The 13,069-nt window shown below is 50.4% G+C and overlaps 1 protein-coding gene across 2 annotated transcripts in view; it reads left to right on the forward strand.

Annotated features, from left to right (window-relative positions):
* GALNT17 (polypeptide N-acetylgalactosaminyltransferase 17) overlaps positions 1-11,520 on the forward strand; it is a 447,627-nt gene extending 436,107 nt beyond the window's left edge. For both annotated transcript variants that reach the window (XM_025923309.2, XM_086691905.1), the window contains exons 10-11: positions 9,046-9,213; positions 9,942-11,520. In XM_025923309.2, coding sequence (XP_025779094.1) covers positions 9,046-9,213; positions 9,942-10,070 — 297 coding nt within the window. In that variant the 3' untranslated portion in view covers positions 10,071-11,520. The remainder of the gene's footprint in view (positions 1-9,045; positions 9,214-9,941) is intronic.
* Positions 11,521-13,069: the final 1,549 nt, after the last annotated feature.

The raw sequence follows: 13,069 nt of genomic DNA on the forward strand, positions 1-13,069 counted from the left end.
ACAGGGAGCTGATTGCCTGTGGGCCGTAACTGGGGAAGCGAGAGGCAACAAGTTTCGGGCAGTTACCGACTCAGAGGAGGAAGCTTCACCCATTGGCTCCTCGGTGGAGCACGTGATGGGTGAGTGCATGCTTCTCCTGCTCTTTGTGGGATTGCGTCGCTAGAACGTCGCAGCGAGCGTCGCAGTGAGCGTCGTACTGAGGTGGCAAATCCCACAGACAGTGGCTTGGCCGTGACTTTGTGGGGGAGCACGTGGGCAGAAGGTGAGAAGACAGCTTCCAACGACAGAGCAGATTAGATACTTTGAAGGGTCTGCCCACCGCTGCATAACCAGATGCTAAATCAACTACAACAAATATCATTTTAAACCCATGCTAGCTGCACAAAAAGTGGTTGTATCCATTACAATGATTTGCTGCATTAACAAATCACCCCAAGACACTTTCAGATAAAGAATCTGAGAGGGTTTCCTATGACAGATAGTCACCAAAGGAAATACTTCTTCTTGTAGAAGGAGATTGAGCTCAGAGGAGTGTCCTGAGGAAAGAATGAATTATAAACAAAGAAATTTATAAACATATGAGTCAATCCAAAGAAATGTTTCTTGGGGCGCGTGGGTGGCTCAGTTGGTTAAGCGTCCGACTTTGCCGCAGGTCATGATCTCACGGTCCGTGAGTTCGAGCCCCGCGTCAGGCTCTGTGCTGACAGTTCAGAGCCTGGAGCCCATTTCAGATTCTGTGTCTCCCTCTCTCTCTGCCCCTCCCCTGTTCATGCTCTGTCTCTCTCTGTCTCAAAAATAAATAAACGTTAAAAATTAAAAAAAAAAAAACAACAAAAAAACTTCTCTTACGTAATAAGAATAATGTCTACATTGGGGCAAGGAAATATAACCAAAGGCTGAGCAGTTAAAAGGAGGTGATCAAATTTAGTGTCCTAACATCCTTGAATTTTATTGAGTGGAGTAGACATTTGAATATTGAATAATTTGCAGGGCACCTGGGTGGCTCAGTCAGTTAAGCATCGGACTTTGGCTCAGGTCATGATCTCACGGTTCATGGGTTCGAGCCCTGCGTCCAGCTCTGTGCTGACAGCTCAGAGCCTGGAGCCTGCCTCAGATTCTGTGTCCCCCCTCTCTCTCTGCCCCACCCCCGCTTGTGCTCTGTCTTTCAAAAATGAAGAAACATTAAAAAAATAAAATTTAGAGTATTGAATAATTTGCTCAGTAGTTAACATTACATTTCAAGAGTGAACTGTAAAATAATAGAAATGAATAGAATTTCCAAATCCATAGAGGAGAACGATGAAATATGATAATATTCCAACAAATCAAACTGAACCAATCCCAACTAAAGCAAATAAAGGAGAAGAGGGAAACAGAGAAGGCTGGATGCACAGAAAGCAGAAAGAAGGATGGTAGAAATAAGGCCATATATATCATTAAGTGCAACAAAAACAAATTGACTAAACATTTTGGCTAAAAAACATAGATTGTCACCCTAGTTTGTTTTTTTTTTTTTTAATCCAGGAGTATTCTGTTTCTTTTTTTTTTTTTTTTTTTTTTTTTTTTTTTTTTTTTCGTTTTTTATTTATTTTTGGGACAGAGAGAGACAGAGCATGAACGGGGGAGGGGCAGAGAGAGAGGGAGACACAGAATCGGAAACAGGCTCCAGGCTCTGAGCCATCAGCCCAGAGCCCGACGCGGGGCTCGAACCCACGGACCGCGAGATCGTGACCTGGCTGAAGTCGGACGCTTAACCGACTGCGCCACCCAGGCGCCCCAGGAGTATTCTGTTTCTAAGAGACACATCTAAACATAGGAGAGAGAGGTTGAAAGTAAAAGCATGGAAACAGGCAATTCTAAAGGGCAGGATGCTGGGGTAACTAAACAAAGCACCTTCCACACAAAACGGATTCTTAAAAATGAAGTGTTCTGTTTCACGACAATGAAACTCACCAGGATGGTAGAATCCTTCTCGGCTCGGGTGCTCCTCTCACATCTGTTATCGTCTCCCCTCTTTCAGTGCAACCACTTGAGTTGAGACCTTCATCAGCCCCTTCGCCTTCCATCATGTCCCGTGGCAGGTCATTGCCCATTTGGCAGCCAGTGTGGTTTTCCCACAAGTCAGGTGGCTCCTCAAGAAAAAGCCCCAATCCCTAAGCACCATGTGTCCACATAATGCAGTCTCATCTGCACTCTCTCCCACCTCCCCGCTTCTGCCCCATCACAGCCATCACGCTCCCTCATGGTGAGCGATGCCCAGATCATCCAAAACACTGCATTTCTTCTGGTCTCTAGGCCTTTGGATATGTGCTCACCTTGTCTGATCTGATCTGCCCTCTCCTACTCAGTTGTTCGGCTGACTCCAACAAAGCTTCACTCAAATGCCCCTTCTTCTCGGATGCCTTTTCTGACCTCCCTTTTCTGAATCAGGGCCTCTTCTGCTCTGGCTATAAGAGCCCACTAAGAGGTGGGGATAGAGCCATGAACAAAAAAGACACACCTTCTGTCTCATGCCTCTCACATTCTACTGGATGGAGCCAGACAACAAACCCTATAAATAAGGAGAAGATATCATCTATAAGGAGATAATATGTGCTTGGAAGGATATAAAGCAAGAAAAGGGATATAGAATACATGGTGAGGGTGAAATTTTAAGTAAGATGGTCAAGAAGATGACATTTAAGCAGGAACTTGGAAGAGGTGAGAGAGTGAGCTATTCAAATACCGGGAAGGAACATTCAAGAGAGAAGAACGGCCAATGCAAAGACTCTGAACAGGAACAAGTATGGCCTGTTCATGGACCAACAAGGAGTCCAGTGTGGCTGGAGTGGAGTCAGCAAAGGGTACAGTGGTAGAAGTTGAGCACAAGCAGCTATTATTAGGTAGCATTGGGTCTTTGTAGCCCTTTGTAAGGATTTGACTTTTATTTTGAAGGAAATGGGAAGCCTTTGGAGGATGTTGACCTGACTCCAACTTGAAATAACATAATTTTAAATAATGTAATATTTTAAAAGCAATCATTGATTGCCAATATGGCAATCCAATGCCATATTGAAAAAAAAAAAAAAAAGACCAAGGGAGGCAAGGGTGAGAGCTGGGAGACAAATTAGGAGGCCATTGTACTAATCTAGTCAAGAGACAAATGTGGCTGGGTACAGCGAGGTAGCAGTGGAGGTGAAATCTGAGTGTAGTTTGCTAATGGTTGAATATGGTGGGTCAGGGCAAGAGGCGAGGACGAAGCCAAAGTGTTTGGACCCAGCAACTGGAAGGATGGAGTTCTCATGACCAAGATAGAACCAATACTGTTTTGATCCAAAAATCTAAAATGTTTATTAGAGCCCCAAAGGTATGTCCAGTGGCAAGTTAGATAGACAAATCTGGAATTGAGGAGAAAGTTTGGTTCGGAGATAGAAACTTGGCGCAATTAGCCAAGTTAGTGTATAGATGCCACTGATAGGCCCTAGAATGGCAGGCTCTCCAGGAGAGGTGGTTTCACCTGCACCCTGTGTAGTGTCTGACCCACAGTTGGTGCCCCACGGAAAGACTAAGAAAAAACAATTGAAGTTGGTAATTAATGAATCCTGTTGACCTTCAAGAGAGCAACGTCAATGCAGAGTGGTGGTAGCAGCCAAATTGCAAGGCACTAAGGAAAGAGCGAAAACCAAGGACAAAATAAGGAGAATGAAAGCTGTGACTGGAGATTTTCTGGGCATAAAGACCTGGTTATGCTTGCAGCTTGGAAGAAATGAAGGAGAAGGGAGAAATAATGACTTAAGGCACCTGCGGAGCCAGGAGGAGACGGAGCTGCAGGAAATGAGCAAATGTGAAGGAGGGGAAGTATTGAAGGGTAGAGAAGGTAACTTCTCCACAAAGTGGGAGGCAAAAATCCCCTTGACCAGTGAGGGCCCAAGACACCACGCTACAGGTCAGGATGAAGGGCACATTTTAAGAATCTAGACCTTGCTGGGGACGGGAAGGATGCGGGCTGGCAGAGTCACGTGAGGCAAATAGGATGACTTGGGGCACCATTGGAATATGGGTCCGCAGCGGGTGCAGGCAGTCGGCATCTGGCCCTGACCCTGTGGAAGCAGGAGCCAAGGGCACCTGCATGGCCAGCAGTCCTGAGCGACCAGGAGGTACCAGGGTGGCTGCCGGTGGTTCACAGAGATATATTAAAGACCCTGCTTGCACTAGCAATGGACATTCCAAAAAGGAAATTAAGAAAACAATATCATTGACAGTAGCATCAAAAAAGATAAAATACTTAGGAATAAATTAACCAAAAAAGTATACGTCTTGTACACTGAAAACTACAAAACATTGTGGGAAAAAAATGGAAGACCTAAATAAAAAAAATATACACTGTGTTCTTCGATGGAAAGACTTAACTGCTGTTACGGCAGTACTCCCTGAGTTAATCTACCGATTCAGTGCATTACCTATCAAAATTCCAACTCCCTTTTTTGCACAAATGGAAAAGATCATCCTAAGATGCATGTGAAAATGCAAGGGACCCAGAGTGGCCAGAACAATATTGAAAAAGAACAAAGTTAGAAGACTCACACTTCCGATTCTTTTTTTTAAATATAATTTATTGTCAAATTGGCTAACATACCGTGTGTACAGTGTGCTCTTGGTTTTGGGGGTAGATTCCCCCCCACGCTTCCAATTCTTAAACTTACTACAAAGCCATACTAATCAAGCCATTCTGGTGCTATCATAAGGATAGGCACATAGATCAGTGGAACAGAATTGAGAGTCCAAGAATAACCCTTCACATTTATAATCAGTTAATTTTTTTAACAAGGATGACAAGACAATTCAACAGGGAAGAATAGTCTTGTCAACAAATGATCTTGGGACAATAAACAGTCACCTGAAAAAGAACAAATCTGGACCCATACCTTACCTCATATTTGAAATTAACTCAAAATGGATCAAAGATCTAAAGGTAAGAGCTTAAACTCTAAAATTCTTAGAAGACATAGAGGTAACTCTTCATGACCTTGGGTTTGGCACTGTTTCTTGGACATGATATCAAAAGCACAAGCAACCAAAGGAAAAAAACTGATAAATTGAACTTCCTCAAAATTAAAAAGTTTTGTGCTTCAAAGGACACTCTCAAGAAAGTGGAAAACCAACCCACAGAATGGGAGAAAATACATGAACTCATACATATACCTGAAAAAGATCTGGCATCCAGAATATATAAAGAACTCTTACAACTCAACAATAAAAGGACAATTTGTCCATGAAAAAAAAAATGGGCAAAATATCTGAGTTGACATTTCTCCAAAGAAGATCTACAAAGTGGCCAGTAAGCACATGAAAAAATGCTCGATGGCATTAGTTACTAGGGAGATGTAAATCAAAACCACAATGAGATACCACTTCACACCCAGTCGATGACTAGAATTTTTTTTTAAGGAAAGAAAACCAGACAATAACAAGAGTTGGCCAGGATGTAGATGAATTGGAACCCTGGGCATGTAAGTTGGTACAGCTGCTTTGAGATAGTTTGGCAACTCCTCGAAAAGTTAAGCACCAATTTACCATATGACCCAACAATTAGCATTTCTACTTCTAGTTATATAGTTAAGAGAATTGAAAACCTATGCCTCACAAAAACTTATATGGGAATGTTCATAGTGGTATCATTCATGATAGCCAAAAAGTAGAAAAAAGCCCAAATAGCCATCACTTGGTCCATGGGTACCCAGAATGGTCAAGAAGAAAATGAGATACTCCCACACCACCTTGGAGGGAGACACCAGATCATGTTGCACCAAAGACTTGAGAGGAGATGCCGTGGGGGTGGGAGAGTTACAGAAGACCCTGTGGAATGGAGAGAATCGCCCTGAAGTCTAGGAAAGTTGAGGACAGAATATTCTAGAAGAGGGCCAGTAAATAGCTTTTCTAGTCAGGGAAACAGCTGGAGCAAAGCCTTGGAGGCGGAAAAGCCTATTGTACCTGTAGAGGACAGGGAGCAGAGGTCCTTAAGGAAGGAATATCATGTCTTGGGAGCTGGGAGGTGGACTAGACAGTGGTCCAAAGACACCACAAAGACTCGTGATCCGGGACTGAGACAAGAAGGAGGATGTGGTCGGCATGAGGTCCAGACACGCACCACGTGCATGAGAAGCAGTGTGAGATCTGTTGGCGTAACTTTAGTACCATCGTCCTTTCAAGACCACAGTCCCCTTCCCACGACCCTTGGCCAGGTCCGCAGAGCCTCTGCTTGTGCCCTCCTCGTATGGGTCTTTGGCTTGGGAAACCACCTTCCCCCAGATTGGAAATCCTATAGGACCCTCCTCAACCCTCCCTGCCCAACTCCCTTGGGGCTGGCACTTGGCCTTTGCAGGTCCTACTGGCTGGGATCTCGTCCTTTGCTCACAGACCCTCAGAAAAGAGAGCCTCTGACTCCTGGTGGCATTTAGCTTCACTCTTTAAACATCTGGGTCACAGATATGCTCAGTTAATTAATGTTCTTAGCACTGTTCATTTGCCTGCTGGATAATAGATTGATTCATAATTTCAATAAGCAGCTGTGTATATCTTTCCCCTGAACATAAAGGCAGCCTGCTGTCATTCATCACTTTGCATTTGGTGAATTTGAGTATATTCAGAGAGACATTGTTTAGGGAGGGGTGAGGAGGGCTTCTGATTTTATCTTTTTGCCTCTAACAATCACTCTGATTTGGAACTAATTTGGGTTTAAAGCACCGTTACCCGCATCTCTCACAAGGGCACTTAATAAAGCCCCTGTCACTTGTTTCAGAGGGCACCAGGTGGGCTCTCCTTTGGTGATCAAAGCAAAGGGTTTCTGAGTGGTTGTCCTCAGGAATGAGGACCCCTGCAGAAAATCCTGTCCCCTGGAGAAGAGGCACTGAGCAGAGCTGCCTCCTTGCTCCGTTCCTGACCAGAAACGCCCAGGCTCTCGGGAGGAGCTCAGGGTCACGTAGGAGGAGGCCCTTCTGCTGCCCAGCTCTGGCCCAGGGCGGCCAACCATCGGGTCTCTAGGGTCCCAAGGAGAGAGGCCAGGACCCTGCCAGGTGACCAAATGTCCTCATGCCTCAGTTTCTTCGTCTTTAAAATGCGGAGAGCAGTAGAAACCTATCTCAGAGTTGTCGTAAGAATTACGTTCTTTATCCTCTGCGAGATGCTTAGAAATGGTGCAGGGTATGCCTTTAATACATGCAAGCTGGTCATTTTGTTTTTTAATTCATTCAGCACCAGCTGTATATTAACGATCTTCACTCCTGCCCCCGCCCACCTCCTAGGACGTGAGAGCAAAAATGAGAGATGTATCTTCCTGTCTCATTGCCCTCACCAGCCTGCATTGGCGTTATCTCAGGGGGAACACAGTCCCGTCCTTACATTCCCAGAAACCTGTTCCCAGGCTGGGCACACAGAGAACTCTTCAAAACTTGCCTGTTGGAGTTTAAACGAATAGACATGGCTGCGTCTTTTAAATGATGTCGTTCACCACGTTGATAACATCCACAAACATGTTTTGAGCACTTGGTCTGTCATTTTCCCCCAGCAAGGGATGAAATTAATTAGACGCAGTCTCTGGCCCCCAAAAGAGTGCAAAAGACAGATGGATGCATTCGCTCAAAAGTTGGTATCCAGGATTATAAACAACGTGGACGAGCGGGAGAGGGAGGCCACTGAAGTAGCATGGACCCCACTGCGGGAAGGGTTGATAGGCAACAGCATCTGTGTATCAGTCAGCTCTTGCTGCGTAACAACTACTCCAAACCTTAGTGGTTTATCGTTGCCCATGAGTCTATAGGTCAGCCAGACGGTTCTGTGATCTGGACCAGGCTCGGCTGACTTCAGCTGGGCTCATTCACACATCTCCTGGCAGCCAGGAGGCCGGCCGAGGGCTGCCGAATCTAGGACAACCTCATCCACTTCTCTGGTGGTTGGCTGGCTGTTGGTTGGGCCACCCGTCTCTCCTCCTCTGGCAGGCCATCCAGAGCTTCCTGCCAGCAGCAGGTTTCCAAGAGCAAGAGGGTGGAAACATGCAAGGCTAAAGGGCTAGTCCAGCACGTGGCACATCCTCCCTTCCGCTATGTTCTGTGGGCCAGAGCAAGTCGCCGGTTTTCAAGGGATGGGGAAATAGAGTCCACTTCCTGATGCACGTGGCTCTAAAAGTCACAGTGCCCAGGGTGTATAGAAGGAAGGAGTGAAGGATGTGGCTGTTTTGGCAATCTACCACAATCCCCCAGGATTTGTTGCTGTGCGTGGAGCCGTCAACAAGTGCCAGGACTGTGTCGCACATTTAGGACGCTTCTGCTTTTTCATCACTGTAAATAACGGTGCAGTAAAGACCCTAGACATGAACTCGTGTTTGCGGTTGCGATCGTTACCTTGGGATGGATGTCTGAAGGGGAATTTATTGGGTCAAGAGAAGAAAACATTTTAACAGCATGGAGCCTATATGTTGAAATTCCCTTTTTGACCGGCTGTAGCAACTTACCCCCGCTCCAGCCCATGACAAAACGGGAATAGGGTTGTTGCTGTTGTTGTTGTTGTTGTTTTTTTAATGCGGTATCGCGCTGCTGTTTTAGTTTATCTATTTTAACACCTATCAGGTTGAATGCTTTTTAATGTGTCTCTTTTTTGGTGAGCTGCCTCTTTGGGCACTTTACAGCAGGGTGGAATGAATGAACGAATCCCAATTTACAAATGGGGAGGAAACGCCGGCTCAGAGAGGTTAAGTGACTGCTTCGAGGGGGCCCCGCCAGCTGGAAGCAGAGCCAAGCTTTGAAATCGGATGTCCTGTGCTTTTACTGATCCCTGCTCCCCCCGTGTTGCTGAGCAGAAGGCTAGAATCCAGAGACGCTGACCGAGGGCATGCTTAGAAGAAAATCAGACCGGCCCTGGGGGAGCGGGATCCAGCCAGGGAGGGGGCTTCCTGAGCAGGGCTCGCCTGTGAATTGAGTGTTTGGTGGCCAGGACCGCGGCACTGGCAGAGGCCTGGATGAGACGTGCGAGCCCGAGCCCCCTCTCCCCACCTCTCGTCTGCTCTCTCCCCAGCTTGCCCGCTACACCAAGGAGGGCTTCCTGCACTTGGGAGCCCTGGGGACCACCACGCTCCTCCCTGACACCCGCTGCCTGGTGGACAACTCCAAGAGTCGGCTGCCCCAGCTCCTCGACTGTGACAAAGTCAAGAGCAGCCTGTACAAGCGCTGGAATTTCATCCAGGTGGGTACCCCCTGGGAAGGGCCAGCACCCCAGAGCAGGTAAGGCTGCTGCAGACCACAGGGAAGTCCGACCTCCCCAAGGAACGGTGCCCAGGAAAGCACACCAAAGGTCTCCAGCCCCGGGCCAGCCTCGTGAACCCAGGGCACGTCCGGGGGGAACCGGCGGTGGCGGGGGCCTTCCACCTGGGACAGCTTCCGGGTCCCTTCGGCAGCACCAGGCCGGCTGGGCTCCGGCAGATCTCGGGAGGGGAGTGTGGGCGATGTCCCTGAAATCTGCTGTCTACGGCCACTGCGATTGAGAAAGCCAGACCTTGAATATCCCTGCAAATTCCGCATTCCCACACCGTCGCCCATCGGGGCCGGTCCCCTGGCTCAGCCATTCAGACTTGGTGAAGCCGATGGCCATTCTGACTTCGGGGTTTCTGGATGGTCCCTCCCCCTGGGCAAACAATTTTGGTGGGACTGTTCCCCAGGAGAGGCCACGCGCCAGGCCTCTTTCTCTGTCTCTCTCCCTGTCTCTCTGTCCCTGTCTTTCTCCCTCTCTCTCTCTCTCTCTGCCTTTCGGCCTCTTTTTCTCTCATGGTCTGATCCCTCTCTTTCTCTCTCTATCGGTCTTATTCTCTATATCTCTGTCTCCGCCGATCTGTTTCCGTTCTCTGTGTCTCTGTCTCTGTGTCTCTCTATGTCTCCCTGTCTATGTCTCCGTCTGTCTCTCTGCCTTTTACCCAGAACGGAGCCATCATGAATAAGGGCACGGGGCGCTGCCTCGAGGTGGAGAACCGGGGCCTGGCTGGCATCGACCTCATCCTCCGCAGCTGCACGGGCCAGAGGTGGACGATTAAGAACTCGATCAAGTAGCGGGGAGGAGCCTGGCCCCCGGGACAAGGTCTGCCCGTCTTCCGGGCCAGCCGCACTGGTGAAGAGACAGCGAGGAGCCAGCCGGGGCTCAGCAGCCCTTCCGGGGCTTCTCCAGGGGCCCCGGATGGAGACTTGGTGTCCCCAGTGGGCGCTCAGCTGCCGTGAGGCTCGTGCCCCCTGGAAAAGCCCCCCGACCCTTCTCTGGGAACCCGGGAGCCGTGTCTTCTGCAGCCTGGATGTGGACCTCGTACCATGGAGTGAACCCCCCCACGTCCTCCTCGTCGTCTTCGCAGCCACAATCAGGACTGGGACCGGCAGGGGCCCCTCCTCGTCCTCGTCTCTTGCAGCTGCAGCGGCTCCTGAGTGCCACCCCGACCCTCGGCAAGGTGGGGGGTGGCGCTCAGTCACGTCCTATCTGCCCCTCCTCAGAGGAGGCAGTCAAGCCCTGGGACTCCGTTTCCCTGGAGGTTGCTTCTGCCCCGATGCCCATTTGCAGCCCCAGGCAGCCTCCACCCCAACCCTTAGCGGCAGACGGCTTTGGTGGCTACGGCCCTGGACTTTTCTGGACCCTCCCTTAGATGGCCTGGAAGGAATTAATGCTTCCACGGGCACCAGGGCGCTAGGCTCTCGCGTTCCGGGGCCAGCTGCTCTGCCCGTGTCCGCAGGGAGCCAGACACAGAAAGAGGCTGAGCACGTAGGGAGGTCATGGCTGTGAGGGGCCCTCTGGGCTGGAGCCGGGCCAGTGCGGCTCTGCCCTCCGGGAGACCAGGGGGCCCTGACTCATGACCAGGGAGGCCGCCATGGGAGCCTCCACCTGGAGCTTTAGGACTGAGGCCAGCACAGCACGGGGGTCGGGGCGGGGTGAGGGCAGGACCCTGGAAAATGCTCCGGGTTCATCTCATCTCACCCCATGCTCTGCTGGCTGACAGGGGAGAAGGCAGTCGATTCCTCTCTGCAGAGTAATAATTGTTTTCGATTGCCCTCTGGTTAGGGTGCACTTGTAAATCAGAGTTAATATATGGACGCGTGTGCATGCCTACGAGTGTGTGTGCCTGCGTGGTGTGCGTGTGCGCGTGCATGTGTGTGTCTGGGCGTGCGCCTCCGAGTGTGTGATAGAGCGGGTGTCAGAGTGTGGCCTCGGGCTTGCCGCTTCATCGCTCACCTGGATCAGGTCGAGGCTGCCGGAAGCATGGGGCTTTGGCCACGCATCTGTGGCCAGGAGGACGCGGCCCAGCCTGGCCCCATGTGGCGCCCCAGATGGAAGGCTGTCCCTTCCCCCGGGTCCCTCTCTGTCCCTCATGCTGTCCCCAAGGGCCAAGCCCTGCCCAGAACCAAATCCTGTAGTTGCCCGGTTTGGGGTTCACAGTGTCTCATTTGGTGGCATCTTATTGGTGATCCCCCTCCCCCAATTCCTCCCTTGTGAAATAAATACATGTGAGCACTTCCCCAAGCAGCCTTGTTTGCTTCTTGGTTCCTCCAGAGCCCGGGGTTTGGGGGGGGGTAGTTCCTGGAACATGGCAGAGGGCTCTTTCGGGTGGGGGGTTTGGTCTTACTGTAAGCAAAAGCCGTCGCTCGCAGCACGAGGCTGTGACAAAGCCGGTCGGCACTTGCACTCACCCTCCGAAGCAGGACAGAACCTGACATTTTGGTGCTCGTGTACTAACCCCCTTGCGGACCCCAGCTTAGGAGGCTCAGGCTGGTGCAGGAAGCGGAAAAGGGGAGGAGGGTTGAGATGACCTGGCTGAGCCCCTCCTGCTCGTGGCAAAGTGAAATCCTTAAAGATTCCAGGCCTTCCATCATGGAAACGGGTATGGGACTCACGGTCAGGGGTCCCCTCAGCTGTGACAGTCCCTCTTCCCTTCGAAGAAGCCCAGAAGGTCCGTCTTCTTTGACGTCACACAAAACACAGACACGCGCACCAATGGCAGTTGCCATGTTTCTTTCGGGTTCTAGGAGAATCAGGGTCCAGGAGCGTGCTGATGGAAAATGCTGGAGTCTCGGGGTGACCGTGAAGTGAAAAGAGCTGAAGGTCTGCAGGTTCCCACAGGGCTCAAGGGATAATATCACAGTGTGATGCCTTGGGGGAGGAGTCCTACCCTGACTGCCTCATACTCCCTCTGTGTGGGTCTGAAAGTACAAATATGAAGAAGGAATCATCCTGTTTTACCATTTGCTGAGGTTTTGATCCCAGATCCCGGTGAGGCACCAGGGAAGGCCTGGGAGACCCAGGGAGGCCTGGGAGGCCTGGGAGGCCACCAGGGAGGATCCTTCATTCTACAGGAAATGGGCCAAATGGCCTCAAACCAAAGTAAGCCTCGAGGCCTGCTCAGTTCTCTGAAGGAACAGGAGCCCACACCCTCTGGGGCTCTAGCACACTCGCTGGTTGTGGGGGTCCTTGGTACTCCAAGCCGAACCTCTAAGGATACAAGGCAGCAAGGATCCTGGAACTTACCAGAGTGAAGTACTCTTCTTCAGTGTCACACGCAGCAGGACAGGATGTTTGGGTTGGCTTATTTATGTGTGTTTGTGGGGGAGGGTAGTGGTGCTGGTTCAGGACCATGGGACACTCTCTGCCTCCGAACACCAGTGCATGGGCCCCGAGTCTTGGGTCCAGCATCCGGGAGGCCTGGGCTGTCCGTTTATATCAGCACCTGCCGTCAGCACTCACCTGGGTTACCTCCCAAAGACTGGGCGCCCTGGGGAAACTGGCCCGAGCGTGAGGCCAGCATCCCAGGACGGCACCCTCTTGGTGCCACAGGGCAGGAGGTGGGGGGGTGGGGTGGGGTGGGGGATCAGAGACCAAGGCAGAGAGGAGGAATGAGCAAAGTTAAAGAGGGAGGAGAGAAAAAAGCAGCAGGGCCCTGAGGGAGCCTTGTGTCCAGTCCTTTGGAGGACTTTGGAAGGTCCGGAGCCCCACATCTTTGCGCGGTGGCATCAGCTCCAGACGTCCGGCTCCAGGGGCATCTCACACGCCTTCAGCAGGTGTTAGGCGTTGGCAC

This window comes from Puma concolor, chromosome E3 (genome assembly GCF_028749965.1).
Source record: "Puma concolor isolate L17-30 chromosome E3, mPumCon1.1.hap2, whole genome shotgun sequence".
In the NCBI taxonomy this organism is placed as follows: domain Eukaryota; kingdom Metazoa; phylum Chordata; class Mammalia; order Carnivora; family Felidae; genus Puma; species Puma concolor.